General features: G+C 41.0%; 1 protein-coding gene across 8 annotated transcripts in view; it reads left to right on the top strand.

The window, feature by feature from the left end:
- LOC135098768 (uncharacterized) overlaps nucleotides 1-23093 on the top strand; it is a 52912-nt gene extending 29819 nt beyond the window's left edge. For 3 of the 8 annotated variants that reach the window (XM_064001161.1, XM_064001162.1, XM_064001159.1), the window contains exons 2-8: nucleotides 793-941; nucleotides 5983-6150; nucleotides 6416-6507; nucleotides 9745-9969; nucleotides 14563-14660; nucleotides 16209-16363; nucleotides 22254-23093. In XM_064001161.1, coding sequence (XP_063857231.1) covers nucleotides 9950-9969; nucleotides 14563-14660; nucleotides 16209-16363; nucleotides 22254-22613 — 633 coding nt within the window. In that variant the 5' untranslated portion in view covers nucleotides 793-941; nucleotides 5983-6150; nucleotides 6416-6507; nucleotides 9745-9949 and the 3' untranslated portion in view covers nucleotides 22614-23093. Of the gene's footprint in view, nucleotides 1-792; nucleotides 942-4915; nucleotides 4947-5029; nucleotides 6151-6415; nucleotides 6508-6876; nucleotides 8069-9744; nucleotides 9970-13610; nucleotides 13820-14562; nucleotides 14661-15618; nucleotides 15711-16208; nucleotides 16364-22253 lie in introns of those variants that run through there. The other 5 variants (XM_064001160.1, XR_010267341.1, XM_064001163.1 and 2 more) reach the window with 5 other exon arrangements.
- The last annotated feature ends 564 nt before the right edge of the window (nucleotides 23094-23657 follow it).

Below are 23657 nucleotides of genomic sequence, written 5' to 3'. Positions count from 1 at the left end.
ATTATATAAATGGTAAAAGCAACAAAAAATACCGTTCAGATAGACATTGCGGGCACTGCTATTTACAAAAAACTGGAGGGTCACAGAAAGAAACGGATGTTATATTCATAATCTACGCAAAAAATAACTTTAGAAAAGGATAGTCTCATTTCCGTTTTTTTCATTGTTATACAGTGATATTATATTGGCCAGAAAACTACAAAATCTATTGTTTTCATTCTTTTGTTTAACCTGTGAGAGCCTTATCTACACATTATACTGGTTACAAATGTGAAAATCTATTCTGTTTTTTCTCTATCTTGTGACAGTCACATCTAAATATTATAAATGTATTTTCAAGTTCTTTTTGTCTTGTTTGTGACAGCCACTTCTAAACATCATACTGGATATAACTTTGAAATCTATTCTTTTCTTTCCTTGTTGATGCTTGCAGAGATTGTGCACAGTGCCTCAAGTGGTTGGAGTTGTTGCTGAGAGTTGATTATTACAGTATTACAGACACTCAGGAGCAAAGCAGTGAAGAAGAAAGCTTAGTCCAGTAGTATGTACTAAGCCAGATGTTTTGTAATGTGATAATGCAGTGTGTTTAGTGTTTGGAATTGATGTTGAAGGAGTTGATTAATGCACATGTTATTATTACAGGTATTCAAGAGCCAGGGAATAAGCAAGAAAGCTGAGTCCAGTCTGCTGTCTGCACATTAAGCCTCAGCTTGTTTGCTCCTATTATGTATTGTACTTAAAGCTCTGAATTATTATTGAAAGAGTTAATTAAAGCATACATTATTATTACAGGCATTCAAGAGCAAGGGAGTGAGGAGAAAAGCTTAGTCCAGTCTGCTGTCTGTGCATCAAGCCTGAGCTGGTCTGCTCCCACGATGCAGCGTGTGGCAGTGTTAGCAGACACGGCTCTTGTCTGCACCTCATCCTCTTAAAGATATGAGGTGAGCAAGAGGGTGATATTGGTGTAGCTTTGTGTACCATGTGGGAAAACTCCTGCTATGGGGTAGAGTCCTTGGTTATAGAAACAATACATTTACTCTGGATGATACACACTAAGACTAAGATACCACTGAGTGGTTTAACTGCCCTACAGGCCTCAGTGAGTACATTGTGGCTTAATTAGGGTCGGACCATTTCATCCTGAGTGTTTATGTGTTGTCCTTTCTGGGAATTTCCCAGCCTGTGGCACTGCCAGACTTTTTAATGGGCAAATTACCAGATTAGACCCTAAGTGTCAGAGATAACCTTGCTTCCAACTTTCTCTCTCTCTCTCTCTCTCTCTCTCTCTCTCTCTCTCTCTCTCTCTCTCTCTCTCTCTCTCTCTCTCTCTCTCTCTCTCTCTCTCTCTCTCTTTTTTCACATGCTGTGTGAGAGGAAGTGACCAGTGGATTGACAGGTCACTCTGACAGACTTTCTGAGTCACTCAAAGAAACGTGACAACACCTGGAGGAAACGTTGCCAAGTATTGTGGTGTTTGCAAAACACAATGCAGTTCTCACTAAAAAATAGACATATATTACATTAACTTACCTTTTTATATCATTACAGTGTATATATGCTACAACTCCATTTAATGTTGTAGTAGTAAGTATCTGACATAAGGTATGTGTTGGTAAAGTTTAGCAGCACCACAGGACGGGAAATCCCCAGAAAGGACAATACCCAAATGCTGAGGATAAAAGGGTCAGACCATAGGTGAGGCTGTCCGAGTGTTGGAGTGGAGTGGTGTTTGTACGCTGGTGTCAAAAGCAGGTCTTCTGTGAAGGAAGAGAGAGTGGCTGCTCAGACTGGAGGCCAAGACACCTTCACGTGTCTGGCCTCACCACAAGTCCCTAGAACATCATGTCAGTTAAGAGAACTCAGGGTATTAGTTTGTCCTTTTCACAACTATAGACCCAACTAGTTATTGAATTTGGTATTATTTCTGAGATAGTAATCACCCAAAAAGCATTACTTACTGCATTATTAGATGGTAAGGGAACTGAACTGTATAAACCTTTTGCTTGTTCTTAGGACAAGTAAAAAGATATATGGCCAGCTGTGCTATACCTAAGCTCCTGGGGTGTAGTAGGATGGTCCATGAAACTGTCCCTTTCCACCACGGGCTGGCTGGGCTAAGAGTGTGAGTGATGTGTGTGTGTGTGTGTGTGTGTGTGTGTAATATAGGGTTTGAGCAGGGCTCATAGTGTCCTGTCTCCATAGCTATATTTATCCAGCATTTCCTTAAATTTCTGCATGTTTGGTGCTCTAACAACCTCTTCATTTAAGCAATTCCAGATATTCACAGTTCTATGTGGAAGACTGTTCTTCTTGATGCCCCTCAAACACTGACTCTTCTTCCCTCTCAGTCCTCCTATATGTTTCTTCTTCCACAATAATCTTTTATGCAGAACTTTATCAAAAGTTTTTTGATGTCCAAGCACACTACATCTACCCACCCATCTCTGTTTTGTACTTCATCTATTACTCTTGTATAGAAACTCTGTAAATTTGGTACACATGACCTTCCTCTTCTGAAGCCAAATTGTCTATTTGTTATAACTTTGTTCTTTTCCAAATATTTCACTCACTTTTCTTTGATCACTATTTCACAGATCTTGCCTATAACACTAGCTACCAACACCAGTCTATAATTTAGTGGCTCAGTCCTCTTTCCTCCTTTGTGTATTGACACTATATTTGCCCTCTTCCACTCCTTTGGTACTTTTCCCTCTATCAGTGAGCTGTTAATCACATCCCAAATTGGCTCCACCACTTGTTCTCTACATTCCTTTAGTGTCCAACCTGATATTCTATCAAACCACAGTGCTTTCCTGACATCCAACTCTCCTAACAATTTGCCAATTTCATGTTTTTGCACCAAGACTTCCCGTAACCCTTCCCACCACACTTCCTCATTTGGTTCTATAAAATTTGCTTCCACATTGAACACAGACCTAAAACTCTCATTTATAATTTCACTCATCTCTTCCACTGTTTGATATATCCTTTCTCCCTTTACTCTCTTGTCAATGGTCTCTCTGTTTGTCATCTTTCTATTGATATACCTGTAAAAAAAGCTTGGGGTCTTCTTCACATTTCTTTACCACATCCTTTTCAAGTTGTTTCTTCTCTCTTCTTATTCTAAAATATTTATTCCTTGCCTCCTTATACTGCTTTCTATTCTTTTCATTTTTTTGCTTCTTCAGTTTTTCCAAGCTATATCCTTTCTCTTCTTAGCTTGTGCACATCTGGCATTATACCAAATATGTTTGTTCCTTCTTACTTTTTATATAGGTACATACTTCTGCACACCCTCATTGTACTTCTTCAAGAATGTTTCATATTTCTCTTGCACTCTCATGCCTTCCGTAAGTCTCTTCCAAAGAATTTTCTTAACTCTGCAAAATTTGTCTTTGCGTGATTTAATCTCCCATTTTTATAATACTCCTTACATGCTAGAACCTCCCAGTCTTGCAGTACCACTTCTAACACCACATGGTCACTTTTTCCCATTGGGGTTAAGCATTTAATGTTTGGACAGGGCTCTTTTTTTTTTTGTGAACACCAGGTCTAGCACAGATGGTTCCTCCTCCTCTCTGTATCTTGTAAATTCCTCCACCCATCGGTCCATTGTATTCAACATAGCTAACTGTAGTGTTTCTTCACTCCACTGTCCAGCATTTCCATTAACTTCCATCTCCTCCCAGCTGACTTTTTTGCGGTTAAAGTCTCCCACTAGTAGTATTTTACTATCCTTCCTTATCATGTTGTCTAGGCACTTCAACACTTCCTTTTGCATTTCCTTGTGTTGTGGCATGTACGTTAATATGATCCTCCTCCTCTCTCTTCCACTAGTCCTGATTGTTATACCTATCACCTCCACCATACCATCTCCACGTTGCACTTCTTCCACATATATATCATCTCGAAGTATTATCAGTACTCCTCCTCCTCCTTTTCCTTTCTCTATCTCTCCTCTAGTAATTATATCTCTCCTCCTTAAAGCTTAAGTGGACTTCCTCTTTTAACTTTGTCTCAGTTAGGCACAACACATCTGGTCTACTTTCCTTCAGGTAATCTCTCACTTCCAGTACACCTGAGAGTAACCCATCTATGTTTGTATAAATTACTCTTAATGTACTGCTTCCCCCACCACTTGTAATTTCTCCGTCTGCTGCTGTGGTTCTTTCAGTACTTGTTCCTTTTCCCAAGTGTACCATTTCCTCAGTGTCATATCTAGTATCTTCCAATAAAATTTCCTCTTCTCGGTCTCTGTCCTTCTGTTGTTTTTTTCCTTAGCTTCATTTCTCAGGTCCCGCTCTTTTTCCCTTTCTTCCAAGTTCATATCTCTTTTTACCCAAATATTTTTGTATTCTGAACTTTCAGCCAGCTTCCTGATTCTCACTAGGATCTGCCGTATTGCAACTTGGGATCTCATTCTCACTTTTAATGGTCTTTTACCTCCCTCACTATATTTTCCAATTCTATGTGCCTCTTCCACTTCTCGTTCCAGTCCCTGTTCCTCATCTTGGACCATTGTAATAATTTTCCTTACCAGTTCCTTCTCTTCCATCTCTCAGATTTAACTGGGTTTTCTTCTCTTGCAGTCCATGTGTGTGTGTGTGTGTGTGTGTGTGTGTGTGTGTGTGTGTGTGTGTGTGTGTGTGTGTGTGTGTGTGTGTTGCTTTGTATGGGCCACTACATATGTGATTACCAGTCTGGTATACAGAAAGATAGATAGATTATTATTGCTGCTGCTGCTGCTGCTGCTGCTGCTGCTGTATATAGATAAATAGATAGATTTTACTTTTTTTTTCCTTTTTTTTTTACTCCAGAGAAGGTAGAAAGATACCCATAACAATATATTTTACTTTGCTCCAGAAAATATAGGAATGTACCTATAACAATTTCCTAAAGCTGTTTTCCCATCCAGGTGGTGTGAGCACTGGGACAAGATGAAGAGAGTACGCAGCAAGTTTGTGGATGTTTTGCGGCTGCACGTGCGGGGTGGAGCGGGGGGCATGGGTCAGCCGCGCCTCGGGGGAGTGGGAGGCGCAGGGGGTGATGTGTATGTGGAGGGGAAGGAAGGTGAAGCATGGAGACACTGTGTCTGTTGTGATGGGAAGTGACATAGAGAGATTATGTTTGTTATGACAGGAAGTGAGGCTTGGCATTTAAACACTGTTATGACAGGGAATGAGGCTTGGAAACTTCCTTCTCACCCTGCTCTCTCTCTCACAGACCACTTCTCACCCTGCTCTCCCTCTCATAGACCACTTCTCACCCTGTTTCCCTCTCACAGACCACTTCTCATTCTGCTCTCCCTCTCACAGACCACTTCTCACCCTGCTCTCCCTCTCACAGACCACTTCTCACCCTGCTCTCCCTCACACAGACCACTTCTCACCCTGCTCTCCCTCTCACAGACCACTTCTCACCCTGCTCTCCCTCACACAGACCACTTCTCACCCTGCTCTCCCTCTCACAGACCACTTCTCACCCTGCTCTCCCTCTCACAGACCACTTCTCACCCTGCTCTCCCTCTCACAGACCACTTCTCACCCTGCTCTCCCTCTCACAGACCACTTCTCACCCTGCTCTCCCTCACACAGACCACTTCTCACCCTGCTCTCCTTCTCACAGACCACTTCTCACCCTGCTCTCCCTCTCACAGACCACTTCTCACCCTGCTCTCCCTCCCACAGACCACTTCTCACCCTGCTCTCCCTCTCACAGACCATTTCTTGCCCTGCTCTCCCTCTCACAGACCATTTCTTGCCCTGCTCTCCCTCTCACAGACCACTTCTCATCCTGCTCTCCCTCTCATAGACCACTTCTCACCCTGCTCTCCCTCTCACAGACCACTTCTCACACTGCCCTCTCTCACAGACCACTTCTCACCCTGCTCTCCCTCTCACAGACCACTTCTCACCCTGCTCTCCATCTCACAGACCACATCCCTCTTACCCTGCTCTCTCTGTCTCTCTCTTTCCCTCACAGGCCACAGTCTGCTGAAGCTGTGCAAGGCTCAGCCAGACCAGCGGTGGGTTGGGGCAGCTGGCATGGACAGTTACAAGTATCGCATCTGTGGGGAGGCTGGCGCTGAGCTGATCATTCCTGTCCCTACAGGCACCACCGTCTGGCTCGAGCAGCACCAGAAATTGCTGGGTGAGAATGCCACTCTCACTCTTTTCCTTTTTCACCCTGTCTTTATTTTCTCTTTGATCTCTTGTTAGAATTTTTTTTTTATTGACAGGAAAGAATTGGTTCTGAAATAGACTGGTGGATGAATGGAATGGACTCAGTAATCAGTTGTTAGTGTATATGTGTGTATGTGTGTGTGTGTGTAGGATGGTTAAGCTGTAATCAGTAGAAATATTTCCCTAAGTTAAGGTGTGATTTTTATCTTTTCTTCCTTTTTTTTTTTTTTCAGGTGAGATAAACTGTGCAGGAGACAAGGTGTTGGTGGCTTGAGGTGGGCAGAGCAGCAACCCCAGCAACCAGTACAATGGGCAGAAGGGACAGGTGGGTACTGGTGGGACATCAGGAACACTGGCACTTCCTTGGCTTATTTATTTATTGATTGATTGATTTTCATGTAAGTGGGGCACTGGCCAACAGCAACAAAAGGTTAAAAAGAAAAAAAAAAGTCTCACTAGAATGCCAGTCCCTAAAGAGAGGTCAAAAAGGATCATCAATAATTGGAGGACAAGTGTCTTGAAATGGAAATCCCCTCTCATACATGCGAAATGTACTCTGTGCATGGACAGATAAGGCACCTGTGCAAAGTTAGCAGCTGTGGGGGTGAGAAAAACTATGTACAAACCTGCTGGCTTCTTGCACTACCCCTTTTTGATGATGTGTTCTCATGTTCCTATGTTCTCGCATCCACAGGGACACATTGTGAAGCTGAAACTGAAGCTGTTGGCTGATGTGGGTCTGGTGGGCTTCTCTAACGCTGGCAACAGCATTAGGGAAGCCTGAGGAACAGTGGTGTTCCTCAGGGTTCTGTCCTGTCACCCACTCTTCTTATTATTCATTAATGATCTTCTAAACCAAACTTCTTGTCCTATCCACTCCTACGCTGATGATACCACCCTGCACTTTTCCACATCTTTTCATAGACGTCCAACCCTTCAGGAGGTAAACATTTCACGCAGGGAAGCCACAGAACGCCTGACTTCTGATCTTTCTAAAATTTCTGATTGGGGCAGAGCAAACTTGGTATTGTTCAATGCCTCAAAAACTCAATTCCTCCATCTTTCAACTCGACATAACCTTCCAGACAACTATCCCCTTTTCTTCAGTGACACTCAATTGCCCCCCTCTTCTACACTGAACATCCTCGGTCTGTCCTTTACTTATAATCTGAACTGGAAACTTCACATCTCATCTCTAGCTAAAACAGCCTCTATGAAGTTAGGTATTCTGAGACGTCTCCGCCAGTTTTTCTCATCCCTCAGCTGCTAACTCTGTACAAGGGCCTTATCTGTCCATGTATGGGGTATGCTTCACATGTCCGGGGGGTTCCACTCATACTGCTCTTCTAGACAGGGTGGAATCAAAAGCTTTTCATCTCATCAACTCCTCTCCTCTAACTGACTGTCTTCAGCCTCTCTCTCACCGCCACAATGTTGCATATCTAGCTGTCTTCTACTGCTATTTTCATGCTAACTGCTCTTCTGATCTTGCTAACTGTATGCCTCCCTTCCTCCCACAGCCTCGCTGCACAAGACTTTCTTCTTTCTCTCACCCCTGTTCTGTCCACCTCTCTAATGCAAGAGTTAACCAGTATTCTCAATCATTCGTCCCTTTCTCTGGTAAACTCTGGAACTCCCTGCCTGCTTCTGTATTTCCACCTTCCTATGACTTGAATTCCTTCAAGAGGGAGGTTTCAAGACACTTATTCATCAATTTTTGACTACTGCTTTGATCCTTTTATGGGACTGGCATTTCAGTGGCCATTTTTTTTTATTGGATTTTTGTTGCCCTTGGCCAGTGTCCCTCCTACATTAAAAAAAAAAAAAAAAGTCCACACTGCTGTGGGCCATCTCCAGCGCCAGACCCAAGGTGGCCAGCTACCCCTGTGAGTGTTCTGCACCTCTCTCTCCTTGTTCACATCATCTCCACTTTGCTCTGCCTCATGTTTGCTTGATTTTTTGACTGCACTGCTCATTGCCTTTAGTTTATACTGTTTCATGTCTTCTCTATATGTACTCTCTCTCTCTCTCTCTCTCTCTCTCTCTCTCTCTCTCTCTCTCTCTCTCTCTCTCTCTCTCTCTCTCTCTCTCTCTCTCTCTCTCTCTCTCTCTCTCTCTCTCTCTCTGTCCATGAATATGTCTGTCTGTGTGTGTGTCACCACACTTCAGGGCAGAAGTATTGCCATAGTTCACACAATTCATCATTTTCATCCCTGCCTGTGAGTCACAGCCTGCTCAAGGAAACATAGAACCATTCCCAAGACTAGACAAGCTTCACTATGAATATTCTTCATGCCTCTACTTTGCTAATCTGTCTTGGGCTCATGAAAGTTATGTAGAAGGTACTCTTTTAGGTACAAGTCATTGCTTCAGAAACATCATTAGTGCCATGTAATAAAACTTAAGACAGGAATTAATGACAGGAGAAGCATATAAAAAAATAATTCAATGAAATATATTATTATTATTATTATTAGTAGTAGTAGTAGTAGTAGTAGTAGTAGTAGTAATAGTAGTAGTAGATTTTATTTTATTTTATGAATTTAATTTTATTTAGATTGATTATTATTATTATTGTTATCATCATTATTATTATTATTATTACATATTATTTCTCCTTATCAGCATAGATAATATTGTGAGATGGAGGCAGTTGGCCAAGTGAATAAGTAAGTTTGGATAACCTGACTCAAGGTTTGTTATGTTCACTTTAAGACAAGAACATCATCCATTGCATAACTCAGGTCAAGGGCAAAAGGAAGTCAAGTGCTTGTAAACTTTACCTTAATATAATGAACAATTTATAGCAAACAAAGCTGCCTATTGAAAAATGAAAGGATAGACAGGCCAGCAGATGTTACATCACGGCAGTCTGACAAACAGATCAAGTACTCTCATGATTCACTACTAGACTAGCAACAGTCACTTGTTATTCCACTTGTCACCAATACACTCCTCCCTCCAACAGGAAATAATAACATACACCATAAACTCACAATGGTTGATAATCACTGACAAACCACAAAGCACTTCACCAAAACCACCACCACAAAACAGCATTAAATAACATAACTGCTCTCACTGAATAAACCAAGACAAGTATCATGAAAACTGTACTTATCCACTGCATAGAGTGTAGCAGTCCCAAGCAGAGGCACAACACAGCTCACTACAGCCGACCAAGAATGTCTGTCAGCTTTACCTCCGGCCTGTGCCTAGGTTAAGCCCACCTGGGCCTGGCATGTACATTTCCATTGGCCAGCCACAATTCATCCCAAGCTTATGACCTGATTCCAACTTTGGTTAACTGGGAACTTGTAACTATAGATAGATAGATAGATAGATAAATATATTATTATTATTATTATTATTATTATTATTATTATTATTATTATTATTATTATTAAAATAGTACAGATACAACATATCAGACAAACACAAAATGCAAAATCAACTGAAGAGAAACAAAACAGCACATTACAAGCCTAATTTTATGCTGCTTTCTTGAAATAACTCATCATTTGAATTTCTAACTACTTTGTTCCCTCCGATGACGCTGCAGCCGACCCTGGGTGTGGTGAAGTACAGTGACATGCGGCGGCTGACCATCGCTGATCTGCAGGGACTCATCGAGGGTGCCTACTCCAACATGGGGATGGGGCACCGCTTCCTGTGCCACGTGGAGTGGACACACTTCCTCCTCTTTGTGGTAGACATCAACAGCTTCCGGCTGTCACCCAAACACCCATACTGTTCACCCACCGAGAATGTCATGCTGGTCAACAGGGTGAGTGTGTGGGTGCCCAGTGCCCTGCAGGGGTGTGTGGGGCTGAGGAACTTTGCGTGAATGTGATGTCTGTGTGTTTACAGTTTTGACTTGCTGTTGTGTTGTGTTGATTGGCAGCTTTACTCTCATTCTAACTAATAGGAGAGTTATTTGCTAGTGCTCTTAATACTGATTCTGTGCATTTATGGTTGTATGTGGACAAAATGCTTTAGTTTTGATTCTGTTTTTGTCAATTTATGACTTGGTGTTGGAACAGAACTCCACCATAACTTGGGGAAACTCTGTACAGTGTTGACATCTAGCCTACAATGAGTGCCTGGCTTGTGGCTTCCTTGGGGTTGTCAGACACACCCTGCTGGTAAACGCATGGATGTGAATTTGTGATCCCAAGTTTGAGTCATGTTGGAAACTGAGTCTTTGTGGCAGTGACAGGACAGTCGGTTGACCAAAATCCACTCAGGTCATGATGACCACCTCGGCCTGAGTGGTAACGTGTCAGACTCATGTTTCTGTGAATCCTGACAAAGGCGTGATCTCCTGTGAAACCCTCTCCTGGTTGATTCATCCTGCCACATCCTGTCTCCAGACCAGTGTCTCAGAGTCTGCATGATGCCCCAAGGCATGACATCACAGGGACAGCCTGTCATGTACTTACCCTTCACTCAAACACACACACACACACACACACACACACACACACACACACACACACACACACACACACACACACACACTGTCTTCATCTTTACTTTAATTAGTGTAGTTTATGACAAACACCTCCCCACAAAAAAAAAAAAAAAAGGCCAACAGATCTGCTACTCTTTATCCTCTTTTGAGTTCATTTGTACCTTATCACAAGCATCGTCATGAGGGCCAAGAAATCCGCTGCTCTTTTTTTCCTGTTCCTTTGTACCTTACCACAAAGTCTCATAAGGGCCAAGAAATCTGCTGCTCTTTTACCTTCATTTATATTCCTTTGTAGTTACTCCTCCACACCTGTACACACAGGAGTTGGAGCTGTATTCACCTGACCTGCTGAGTAAGCCAGCACTCCTTGTGGTGAATAAGATGGACTCCCCCAATGCTGAGTCTTGCCTGCAGGAACTCCTTCACAACTTTAAGAGGATGGAGGATGAGTACATGGGAACATAAGAATACAAGGGAAGCTGCAAGAATCTGTCAACCCACAATTGGCATTTCCTGTTAGAAATGCCTTCTGATTTCTACCTATCATCCTCATACCTAAATTTATTTGGTCTTCTTTTAAAAGCTCCATATTGACAGGACATTAACAGCCATAAGAAAATAGGGGAAGCTGCAGGCAGCCATCAGTCCTTAACATGACAATCCCTGTATGAAACATGCCTGCCTATTTCCACCCATCTCCCCCATCCACAAGTTTGTTTAGTTTTCTTTTAAAGCTTCCTAACGACTCAGCACTAACAACCAGATTACTGAGTCTATTCTATTCATCAACCACTATATTTGAAAACTTTTTCCTTTGTATCTCATTTAAAGCTAGCTTTATCAAGCTTGAACCCACTATTTCTTGTCCTATCCTGATCACTGAACCTAAGGATTTTGCTCATGTCATCCTTGTTATATCCCCTAAGTAAAGACCTGAGGGAGGAAGAGAGTAGAGACATCTTTTATCATTATCTTTTCATCTCGTTTACTCCTTCATTCCTGTTGGTTTAATATTCTGTGTTTGAAGCACCAAGCCAACTGATTATGTGGGACTGAGATTGTTATAGTTATTTTATACTATATTAGGTGAATAGCCTCTCCATTAGGGGCTGATAGGACTAAGAGTGTGAATGATGTGTGTATGAGTGGATGGTGCTTTGTCTGGGCCACCCTGTGTGGGATTGCCAACCTGGTATATGGACAGATGGACAGATAGATACATGGGTCAATAATTTGGAGCTTGGATATGAAGAAAATGTAAAACTAGTGGAGACGTTTCAAAGGACACAGGAAAAAAAGCTGCAGTGTTTTAGCCATGTGAAGAGAAGGAAAGAGTCATATGTCAGGAGAAGTGTGATGGAGATAGAGGTGCAAGGCAGGAGAGCAAGAGGAAAACTAAACCTTATATGGATAGACTGTGTAAGGGAGGACTTGAGACAGAAACAATTGTCAAAGGAAAATATATATGACTATGCTTGGAGGAGAGCTGGCAAGAACAATGACTCTATAGAGACTAGGGAAAAGATATCAAGAAGAAGAAATTATGGAGGTGTAAGAATTAATAAGGGAATTATCGAGGTGTTTGGGCTGTGGGAGGCTGTGGAAGACAGTGCCTGAAAGTCACCAAATTCAGGGTAAACCTTCCACCATGGTCCAGGAAGTCATCAGCCAGTAGAGATGAGTCCAGAGCCTGACATACCACCACCTAGTAGGAGGGAATGTATTTATAAATTTCTTGAATAGAGTATAGTTGTCTTACATGGTTAAATGTCTTGTAGGGATTTAAATCCTGCTATATTTACAGTCAGTGCAGGCCGAGGTGATCTGGAAGTCACACCCTGAGCCTCTTTCCCTTCTAATGTGGCTGCTGACTGGTGCTCTCATAATGTTCTTGACACTTCCTCAAATATATTTAAGATATTTTCTATCACCATATTAATTAAACTTTCCCCAAACAGTTTTTTTTTTTTCATATCAACAGGAAAACGGAGTATTAAACCTTCTGGAAACAAAAATGTGTCAGCAATAATTCAAGTCAAGGATAACATTGAAAATGAAACATAATATTGAAAATGAAAACTGGAATCATGACGCCTCTTGTGGTTGAGTCGTCCCAGTAGTAGTGCAGTGACTCTCCTTCACTAGGAATTACTAAAGACTAGTGTTTCTTATTGTTACTGAAAAAGGACAGAATATATTTTCTATCTTAGTTTAAGTAAATTAAATAGATGAAAGAATTTTTGCCTTTGTCTTTTCACGAAATAAGCCTCACTGGCTTTTGAAGTGAGAGTAATGAGCTCATTATATTTAGTGAAGCACTCTCCAAAGTAAAGTCCTCTCTTTTGTAAAGAATTTCCTGTATGTATGGAATGATATCACAGCCTGTGTAACACATTCATTACCTGGTCAACCTACTGTGGGAGGGAACATTGCTACCATTCCAGTATTTTGTAAAGCGTGTTCATGTTCATCTTTGATTCCTGCTCTTACATGTGAATCTTTCCTGTAAATTGAAAATGTTTTTAATGCCTTTCTGCACTAAGTGACGTTTCACATGAAGACATTTTGATGCATGCATTCTGTTCATAAGAGGGTCTCAAGTGACAGTCATAGTAATAATCACTGGACTGATGACTGACGTCTGGGAATGTCAAAATGGTGACTAAGAATGTCAGACTATTAACTATTGACTGGAGACTGGTGACTAAGAATTTCAGAGTAGACTGGTGACTTAGGATGTCATTTAGGATAGTGAGTAATGATGAGGATCTTGATTGATGAGTGGTGCCTGAGGAGTGTGACTGGTGACTGGTGATTGAAGGTGCGTCATGGGTGACTTTATGTATTTGACTGGTAAAATAGAATGTCTCTTAGGATAATGAGTACTGACCATGATTTTTGACTGGTGAGTGGTGGTGTTCCTGGGTGGTGTTAACAACTGGTGTTCCTCACAGACTATGTGTTGTGTTGCTCCTGTGGTGCCAAACTCACAGAGAACTCATGGGATAACTTTGTAAACATCTCCATTCCACTGTCTGAGGCATCCCAGCTGGTGACCATCCTGGGACACCCCCACCTCATGGTCCAGACCCTCAGGAACCCTGCTGACCTTGCTTTTGACTTGGTGACTGTCAGGAGGTCAGGCTGCTCAGGAGTGGGAGAGGTGAGCTGCACTCAAACATGTGTTTTGTTAGTTATGTGTTTGTTCCTGACCTCTAATCCTTCTGCTTATGTTGTCATCCTCTCTTCTCCATTGGGCTCCTCCAATCACAGTCTCATATCTGCATCTTGTTCTATTGCTCCAATCCCTCCTCAGGATCCTCCTAAGCAGAGGTGCCTCTGGCATTTTGTCTCTGCTAGTTGGGGGACCTGATGAGGTATTTTGCTGATTTTCCCTGGAATGGCCACAGCTTCCATGTCAGAGACCAGGGGTGCGTTAAGTTAAGTGACTTGGGTTACCCAGGTCACCCAGTTCTCAACTGGACGCTCTTTTTGCATGACTTGGGTGACTCGGGTGATTTGGGTTACCCAAACCGAGGAGGTGGTGTGCTCTGTGCTTTGATATCACAGCAAAAATGGCCACCCAACCATACTTATATTGGTGTTATACATGCTCAGTTATTGTGCATAGTGCAGGGAGGCTCCCTTACTTTGAAGAACCTTGCTCCAGTTGTCATTGTGGGTGTAAAGTTTTCTGAACACTTCTTCTATCAGTCAGTGTTTCTCAGTGGTGCAAGACTGATACTTTTTTCCTTTACATGATATTTGAGTCAGATACCAAAGTTAGCTGATAGCTTATTTTCCATTAGATGATATTTGAACCAGAAACCAGAGTTAGTTGATATGAACTGATTTTCCTTGAACCAGAGACCAGATCCACCTGACTGCTTTTTTTTTCTTTTCCAGGATATTTGAACCAGAAAGCAAAGCCAGCACAACCCACTTCAAAGCTTCCTTGGAGGGTTTCTATGGACTCATTCTAGAGAAACTGGTCACTGAGAAATGTAAGTATGCAAAAGTTGGAACAGAATTTATTAGCTAATATTTACCTTTGAAGTATGATGTTGTAGTGGTCAGAATGTTTGCTTCTATCTTGTTGGAGTTGTGTTCAGTTTGCATTCAGTTTGCAGTGTGTCCAAGTAACTGCAGTTGGTGTATGCATAGCTGATGTAGAAGCTGTGCCTGCTGCCTCCTTCCTTCTTTTAATGGTGCACCCTTAAATCTTGCCATCACCTAAAATTTTGCACTAAAAATATTTGTAATCACCTTTTTGGTCAGCTTTGCCCTAAGCTAATTTAAAATATATATATATGAATAAAGAAACAGTAATAATATCTAGCTATTATCCTTTAGATAAATCATGAAAACAAATAAACAAAAAATAAATAAAAAAAGGAGGGGCATGTGGTCCATCGAAGAAGCACATGAGTGAGTTTACATGAGTGATATGTTTGTTTCTGCAATTTTCTTAAGGGGTAATACTAAATTATTATTGTTTTCCTTGTGATCGTTTTTAATCACCCGAGATCAAGGCTAAGTGATACAGTGATTGGATGGCATGCAGATGTTGATTGACACTTGAAAATTTTGTCATTGTTTTTGCTGCCAACTTTATAATTCCAAGACTCTCTCTCTCTCTCTCTCTCTCTCTCTCTCTCTCTCTCTCTCTCTCTCTCTCTCTCTCTCTCTCTCTCTCTCTCTCTCTCTCTCTCTCTCTCTCTCTCTCTCTCTCTCTCTCTCTCTCTCTCTCTCTCTCTCTTAATAGATTTGGACACCATATTTGGGGGTTGAAGAGATATTGGTAAGAAGCTTGTAGGGGTGTCTGTTCTTAGCTGGTCTTACAAAATTTAATGAATTAAGTAAAGTAATGGACTGGAAATATTAAAATGTATATATCTTTTATTTATATTAATAAATCATCATTAACAAATAACAGTTTTGTGTTTATGTCTTTTTGAACAGTGCAGTGTCCTAAACACAGAGGCAGTTAGTCTCCCTATTGAAGCAGGCTGAAGATAAACACTAGAGGCAACAAGATTCAATCTACTTTTACAGTGAGCAGCTTTACACAATATAATTTGTAGCATTGGTTGCCTCTTCCAGCTTGTCATTGCTTTTTCTCATTCCTCACTTGATCCAGGTCAGGTGTATTATTTCCACATGTGTTTTGCAGACACCATCTCTATTACAGTTCATTTCCTTCTCTCACCTGCTCTCACATTACATGCTGCAGCCCCACACAGTGCTGTTGGTACCACTTGTATAAAGAATTCTATATTTCTCCCTTTTCTCTTCATACTTCTTTCATGCAGTTTCATTCTACTTCTGCTTATCTTCTGAAGCAGTATAATATTCAAAGCTACATCATCATTCTGCTCCCTTTGTGCCTAGTACTTTGTCTTTCACACCTAACTCATAACAGCTGTATGTCTCACTTCTCTCAGTCAGCCACCAGTGCAGTATTCTTTTTTTAAATACCAGCTGGTTCACATTCCACTGTACTTCCAGCTTTCACCAGACTCCCCTCTATCTGTATTAATGAAAACACTCAGTTTCAGACTCCTCATTGGCCTTTCCAAGCACCAGCAGTATTAGCACAATGGCACAAGATGGGGAGGACATGGTGCCTCTCGACCCCGAGCTTCTGGCTGTGCTGGAGGAGGAAGCAGCCTCTCGCTATACTGAGGAGGATAACCAGTTTACAGAGGTAGTGTGTACGTCTGTTGTTACACATGTGTGGTGCTTTGTTTCAGCTTTCCTTTTTTTATTGAGACATCAGCTTAATGTGTGTGCATGCTCAAGTGTGGATGCTTTGTTTCATCTGCCTTTTTTTTTAAGATATCAGCCTAGAGCAGGGGTGTCAAACTCATTTATCCCAAGGGGCCAGATTTCACCTTCACATTCAATGTGCGGGCCAGATAATCACGTATGACCATAATAATATTAATAATAATAATAATAATAATAATAATAATAATAATAACAATAATAATAATAATAATAATAATAATAGGTAATTATATAATAATAATAATAATAATAATAATAATAATAATAATAATAATAGGTAATATTATAATAATAATAATAATAATAATAATAATAATAATAATAATATATTCTACCTTCACTCGCGTTTGCACACACGTAACCAAAAGATAAACCAGTAAAGAAAAGGAAGCATCATTTACCTTAATTCCTGGTCGTGCTGCTCCCAGAAACTTGGCACCTCTTGGTCTGTACAAGTTCATCTATGTTTGGCGCCAGAGACTGAGCAATGGCTACTTTCAGTGTTGAGTTGAGGTGTTCATTAGTGAGCCGAGACCTGAGTCCAGACTTGTTCAAGTTCATCAGTGAGAAGAGTTGCTCACAGACATAGGTACTGCCGAACATTGACATAATCTTTGATGCCAAACATTTGATTCGAGGATATCTTGGCCCAACATATTGATAGAATGTACCAATATCAACACTTGAGAACTTTTCCTTCAACGCAGAATCGCACTGAAGATCAATTAGTTCTAACTGAATATCCTCTGGTGTCTCATCAGGATTTGCAGCGAAAGGATTTCGAAAGATCGAGAAATCACTCTCAAGGTTCTTTAAGTCTGCAAATCTTTCTCCAAATTCGTTCAGTAACTTGGAAATCATGTTGCAGTACTTTTCTCTGCTGATAATTCCACGAAACTCAGGTGTGCTTTGCAATGATTTCAGTGTAGGAAAGTGTGCAGCATTATTCGCTGCTAGTTGACGTTCAAAAAGTTTGAGCTTCACCTCAAAAGCACGAATGGACTCATGCATGTCTGTCACCAATTTATTGCGACCTTGCAGTCTTGTATTGAGCAAATTCAAGTGTTCTGTCATATCTACCATGAAGGCTAAATCTTGAAGCCAATCATAGTCTTTCAGTTCCTGGACATTTCTTCCTTTGTTATGCATGAAACTTTGTATTTCACTTCTTAATTCATAAAAGCGCTTCAGCACAATTCCCCGGCTTAACCAACGAACATCAGTGTGATAAGGCAGACCGTGAGAGTGAGTTTCCTCCAATAGGCAGTTGAACTGTCTGTGGTTCAGACCTCGTGCTCGTATAAAGTTTACTGCCTTGACAACAACATCCATAACGTGATCCATCTTTAATATTTTACTGCAAAGCACTTCCCTGTGAATTATGCAATGAACACTGTGAATTTGATGGTCTGAATTCAGGGTGAGTAGTTTTTCCTTTAACTTTGCTGTCACGCCAGCCTTTCTACCAACCATTTGAGATGCTCCATCTGTTGTCAGACTCACAGTTTTCTTCCAGTCAACACCTATCCTATCAAGTGCACCAGTCAAACTCACAAATATATCATCCCCTGTTGTTGTTCCTTTCATTGGTACTAATTCCACAAATTCTTCAGTTACCTGCATATTTTTCATCAACACCACGTATGAACACTGCTAGTTGAGCTATGTCAGTAATGTCTGTACTTTCATCGATTGCTACAGAAAATGCTACAAATTTAGCAACTTTTTCTTTGAGCTGACTATTAAGATTTTCTGACAGTTCATTTACTCTTTCTGCAACTGTATTTCTTGAAAGGCTTATGTTTGCAAATGATCTACGTTTTTCAGGGCAAATATCTTCTGCGGCCATCATCATGCATTTCTTTATAAAGTCCCCTTCTGAAAATGGTTTCGATGACACAGCTATTTCCCGTAGCAATCCTATAACTTGCCCGTACTGCAGTGTCACTGGCTTCATGAACACGCTGATACACTGACTGCTGCCTTTTGAGAGACTGTTCTAGCGTCTTTACTTTTTCTTCATGAAAGTTTCCACTATACACATCATACTTTGAAGCATGAGTGCTTGTGTAATGTCGCCGAATGTTATATTCTTTTGACACCGCTATAATTTGGTTGCAAATCAAACAAGTTGGTTTTCCATTCACTTCAGCAAAAAAGTAAGATATTTTCCCACTTTTCCTGCATCACACGATGTTCTTCAGTAACTGTTCGCTTCTTGGAAATCAATGATGAGATGATATGCCAGTAAGAGTCACACCAAAATCTGACGCTGTGACGCTCTCGAAGGACAAAGCAGGACTGAAGTCAAAGGCCGATTCTCGGTGAGACGGAGGAATGACGAGTTATGGTCACGTCTAATACATGTATATTACGGAGCAGGGCCCGTACGACTACGTGTATTCTCGTCACCTATAGTCACTGGCTTTGGAACGCAGTCGACGAGACGAAATGGTCACATGATTTACGTAAAAATATATGAGAATAATTCATCTCACTACAAAACACGATAGAAAACTTGAAGCAGATGGTAAAGTTCGCTGCTGGTGACATTGTGTTTGCAATCACTTACTTTAATTAAGAAAAATACTTTTAACAATAACACACACACACACACACACAGAGAGAGAGAGAGAGAGAGAGAGAGAGAGAGAGAGAGAGAGAGAGAATGTTGGCGGGTGGCGGCGAGCCGGACACACACACACACACACACACACACACACACACTTGACGAGGTTGGGAGTTACTATACCACAGAGGAACATCACCGCCCAAAAAATATAATAGTATCTTTATATCTTTATATAATGACTTTAAAATGCAAAGGGCTGGCTGGCTTAATCATTCCTGTAAAAAGACCAACTGTAAGACTGAAATATGAGACGTGCCGCGGGCCGCACATAGTAGTGTGGCGGGCCGCATGCGGCCCGCGGGCCGCGTGTTTGACACCCCTGGCCTAGAGTAATGAAAATTACTTCACATCACTGGGATGGATATTCAGTCACAAAGGAGTATAGTTGCTGAAGCCAAGCTGATCTGCAAGTTGTGCTCTCTGCATGCTCTCTGCCTCCTTCTCCTATCTTTTGAAAATATTGGTATGAAAACATAATGTATGATATCAAAGTATTAACTTTTAGAAAAAAAAATAGTTTAAAGATATAGACCAGTTATTTACACAACTCATTCATACGCCTGTGTTTCATATCACGTCACTGACTTGCATCACGTCTCCACTGGTGAGTCAGCAGGCATGACTGCATAACCTAGACACAATCAGTGGCCAGTGGGAGCAGCAGCAAGTGAACTGTAAGAGTTTTTAAAAAGAAAACTGCTTGTAATCCACCACCAGATCAATATGGGTGTTTGCTGCTATTGTATATTACCCATGCAAATCAGTTCACACTGTTTGATGTGTAGCTTATTTTATCTTTCCTCCAGGCAGAGAAAATTTGCACAGTTCACAGGCAGTCTCAACAAAGGAAAATAGCCAAGATAAAGCATGTGTGTACACACACACACACACACACACACACACACACACACACACACACACACACACACACACACACACACACACACACACACACTTTGTTGATTCATTCCATCTGTAAGCACCCCCACTCTCCCATAGATCACATTAGAACAGAAGTTTGAGGGTTGTGGAAAGTGTGATATTTCCTGCCACAAACACTGTGTGGAGTATGTCGTCCTAAGGTTAAGTGGTGGGACTTTGGCTGACACATAGTGGCAGTTAGAGGAAAATCCCATCATTATTGGAGCAAGACAGCTGAAGGAACAGAACCCCATGATTCTTCTGGATGTCAGTGTGAGTGGCGGAGCATATCATGCTCTCCAGAAGCCTCAAACCTAGAAGCCAGGTGATGTACTGTAACTCAGTTTACTCCAGTTTGCTGGCACATTTTCTTGTATGCAGTCCTGATTTGTACCATACAGTCACTCTGTGTAAGTCTTTGACATCACGAGAAATTTGTGCACTTGTATATGCATGCATAACAAAATGCTGCAGATGGGATGAGGTAAGTGATACTTCATAAAAAGGCACATATTTCTCAAGAAAAGTAATTAAAACCGACCCATATTGTCAATCAAAGCAAGTGGGAAGAACTTGAGTATTGCCATTTAGTAGGTATTTTTGGCATGCAGCTTCTCTGTGGTGAATACAGTGGTAAAAATAACTAACATGCTAGTTGGCCACATGCAACTCACCAATCATGTCAAGATGTGCTGGCTGGACTTCTTTTACTCTATCCTTCCACCTCCCTGTGATTCTCTTCTCCTATTACTCTATCACCTTTCACCTTACTTGTTCAGCACTTCTGTCAGCTTTTCCTGCTCTCATTCATCTTAAATCTACTCGCAAAAATTCCCTCCCTCCATTAGGTGTTGGTCAGACATCACTCTACCTTTTCCTCTCATCATTCACAGGCAATATTTTTACTGCTTCCCTGACACTGGTGGTGACAATTCTTCATCTGCTTGCATCACTCAAGTATGCTCATCATTATCCTTCTTAAATATAAATATTTCCAGTCACTAACTGTCACTGAAAGCATAGCCCTAACATTCTTCCTCCAATTTAATTTCTTTGAAGTGCACCACACAACTACACCTTAAACTACACACAGTGGAACCTCGGTTCGTGAACATTCCTATTTATGAACAAATCACTTCATGAATATTTTTTAAGAATTTTTGCCATGGTTCTTGAACAGTGTTTCTGTGTGTGAATGCACAAACACCCTGCAGACCCCCTCAGCTGGCAAGCACACACACACTTGTGTTTTGGCATGCCTGCCGTGAACATTGTGATTATCACACACTGGCAAGTCACCCAAGTCAGGTGCCTTCCCAGCTGTTGGAGAGGAGCTAGACCTGGATCTCCTTTACCCCATTCCACCTCTAGTAAATTGCATGCCTTCTTATTTAGCCTGCCTCTTTTTACTTTACTTTCAGGATGGTTATAAAGATGATAATGATTGGAGAGAAAAGACACCATCTCGCCTTGCACCAAACATGCACTGGCTGGAAGGAAATATTGGAGCAAGACTGTAAAGGAGGGATTTTTCTGCATAACAGTATGTGCTCTGTTGTCCAATTACATTTCACCTCATGTCCCATTGTCTGGATGCCCAAAGAAAGAGTGCATCTGTTAGACAGGTTTATAAGACGTGAGGTTGTCAAGAATTCCTGGATCACAGACACAAGGTAGAATTTGGAAAGCATGTGCTGTCATGAGTAGTGCAACAATCCCCATTTTACATAGACTTTTATGCTCAAATATTTCCTTCCAGCCAACCCATGCCTGGTGCAAGGCAAGATTTTGTCTTTTCCTCTCAAACAACTCTTTCCAACCATTCTGAAAGTTGAAATAGGAAGTGGCAGACTTAATTAATTTATGAAGGCATGTGATTTAGAGATGGAGTAAGGTAAGGGCTCCCAGGTCAAACAGCTGGGAAGGCACCTGACCTTCATATCAGTGACATGATATAGCCTGATGTCCAAGAAACTTACACCTTTCTGTGGTTACTGTAACTTCATTCTTGTCAAAAAAAATAAATAAATAAAGAAAGAAAAAAATAATAATAATAATGCAGTTTCTGAGGTTGGAATAGATTAATTGTATTTTAATTAATTTAAATGGGAAAACTTGTTTTGGTTTGTGAACTGAGGTTTCTACTGTACATAGATCCCAACAAAGTTCAGAATCCCCTGAATCCCTCCTCTCTACTCTATAGCAGCTCCTTGTCTCCTTGTCTATGAAATGACCAGTATTTGATATGTTCCAGCACTGCAAGAAGAGCCTGCCTAAGCCGCCAATACTCCCTGCTGACAGATTTGACCGCAACAGACAGTGCAGAGGCAACTTTAGGCATCAAGACTACAGGAAGGAAGGAGGCTGCAGGGATCAAGGGGAGTACAGAGGTCATGGGAATTATAGGGATCGTGGGAATTACAGGGATCACAGGAGGGAATATTCTGACCACAGGCAAGGGAGGTTTGTCAGTGACCACAGAGATCATGATGACAGCAGAAGGGATAGTGAGAAGAGGAAGTACAGGTCTGAGAAGGAGAGTGATGAGTATGGAAGAAGGAATTACCAGTCCAGCAAATACTACAATGGGTGGGGGGGGGGGTCATCCTGTTGAGTTTTGTGAATCCAGTGGCTGGTATATTTATCTTTCATCAGGGACTTCACACAAGCTTCCACGCCATTAATTCTTTGACCATTACCAAAGGTTACTGACATTTAATTCACATTTAAATGCCTGCCTGCCTGTCTGTTCATATCTTTCTCTCACAACGTACTCACCATTCACTTGTGAACATTTAGAGTTTTAGGAAATATTTTTGAGCAAGTTCCTTCATCACAAGGCAACCATCTACTAAAAAGAAAGAAAAATGGAATATATGTTGGCATTTCCTTGATTGCTTTTGGTGTTAATGTGTGACTTTCCAGAGTGACAATACAAGTGTTATCCCCACTACAAGTCATGCACTATATATAACATCACTGAGTATCTTTTCTCTCATTTTCATATAAATGTTTGTAACATTTTCATATAAATGTATGCTAACTTTTATGTGGACTTACTGTAAGATTTTTTAAAAGTAAAGTATTTTTCCAATTTACGATTATATACTAAAAACCTCCAAGAAAAGTATTTTTCCAATTCACGATTATATACTAAACCTTCACCTCCAAGATAAGACGTGATGGTTCATAACGTGCACAGGAATGGCATCCAACAAAGTAATTGTTGCCAAAGCCTCCAGTAATCCAGAACCTTAAAAAAGTTGCAACCCTCACTTTAGTCTGAAATTTTTATACTGTATGTCTGCATAATTATCAAGTTACATCCCCATGCAGCCTCAGCACACCAAGGCAAGGAGATACCGTGAAGGATTAGACCAAACATTAACACAGGTAAATCTTTAAACTTACACTAAATCTTAAGATGGCAAGGCAACAACTACTTTGTTGGATACTGTTGTAATATGTACATTTTATTCTCACCCAAACTTTCTGGCATAAATTAAGGATGAATGATGAATAAGGCTGCCACAATTTGTAAAGAAAATACTGACTGATGTTAATAATATGGATTTAAGAAGTAAATGTAAAATAAACCTCTGCATGAATGACAAGACTTTTCTGTAGAATGTAAGCCTGTGCAAATGTCCCTTGTGTT

The sequence above is a fragment of the Scylla paramamosain genome, unplaced genomic scaffold (genome assembly GCF_035594125.1).
Source record: "Scylla paramamosain isolate STU-SP2022 unplaced genomic scaffold, ASM3559412v1 Contig79, whole genome shotgun sequence".
Taxonomy (NCBI): domain Eukaryota; kingdom Metazoa; phylum Arthropoda; class Malacostraca; order Decapoda; family Portunidae; genus Scylla; species Scylla paramamosain.
Note: the sequence above shows the minus strand (reverse complement) of the source record. Positions and strands in the feature narration are given on the sequence as shown.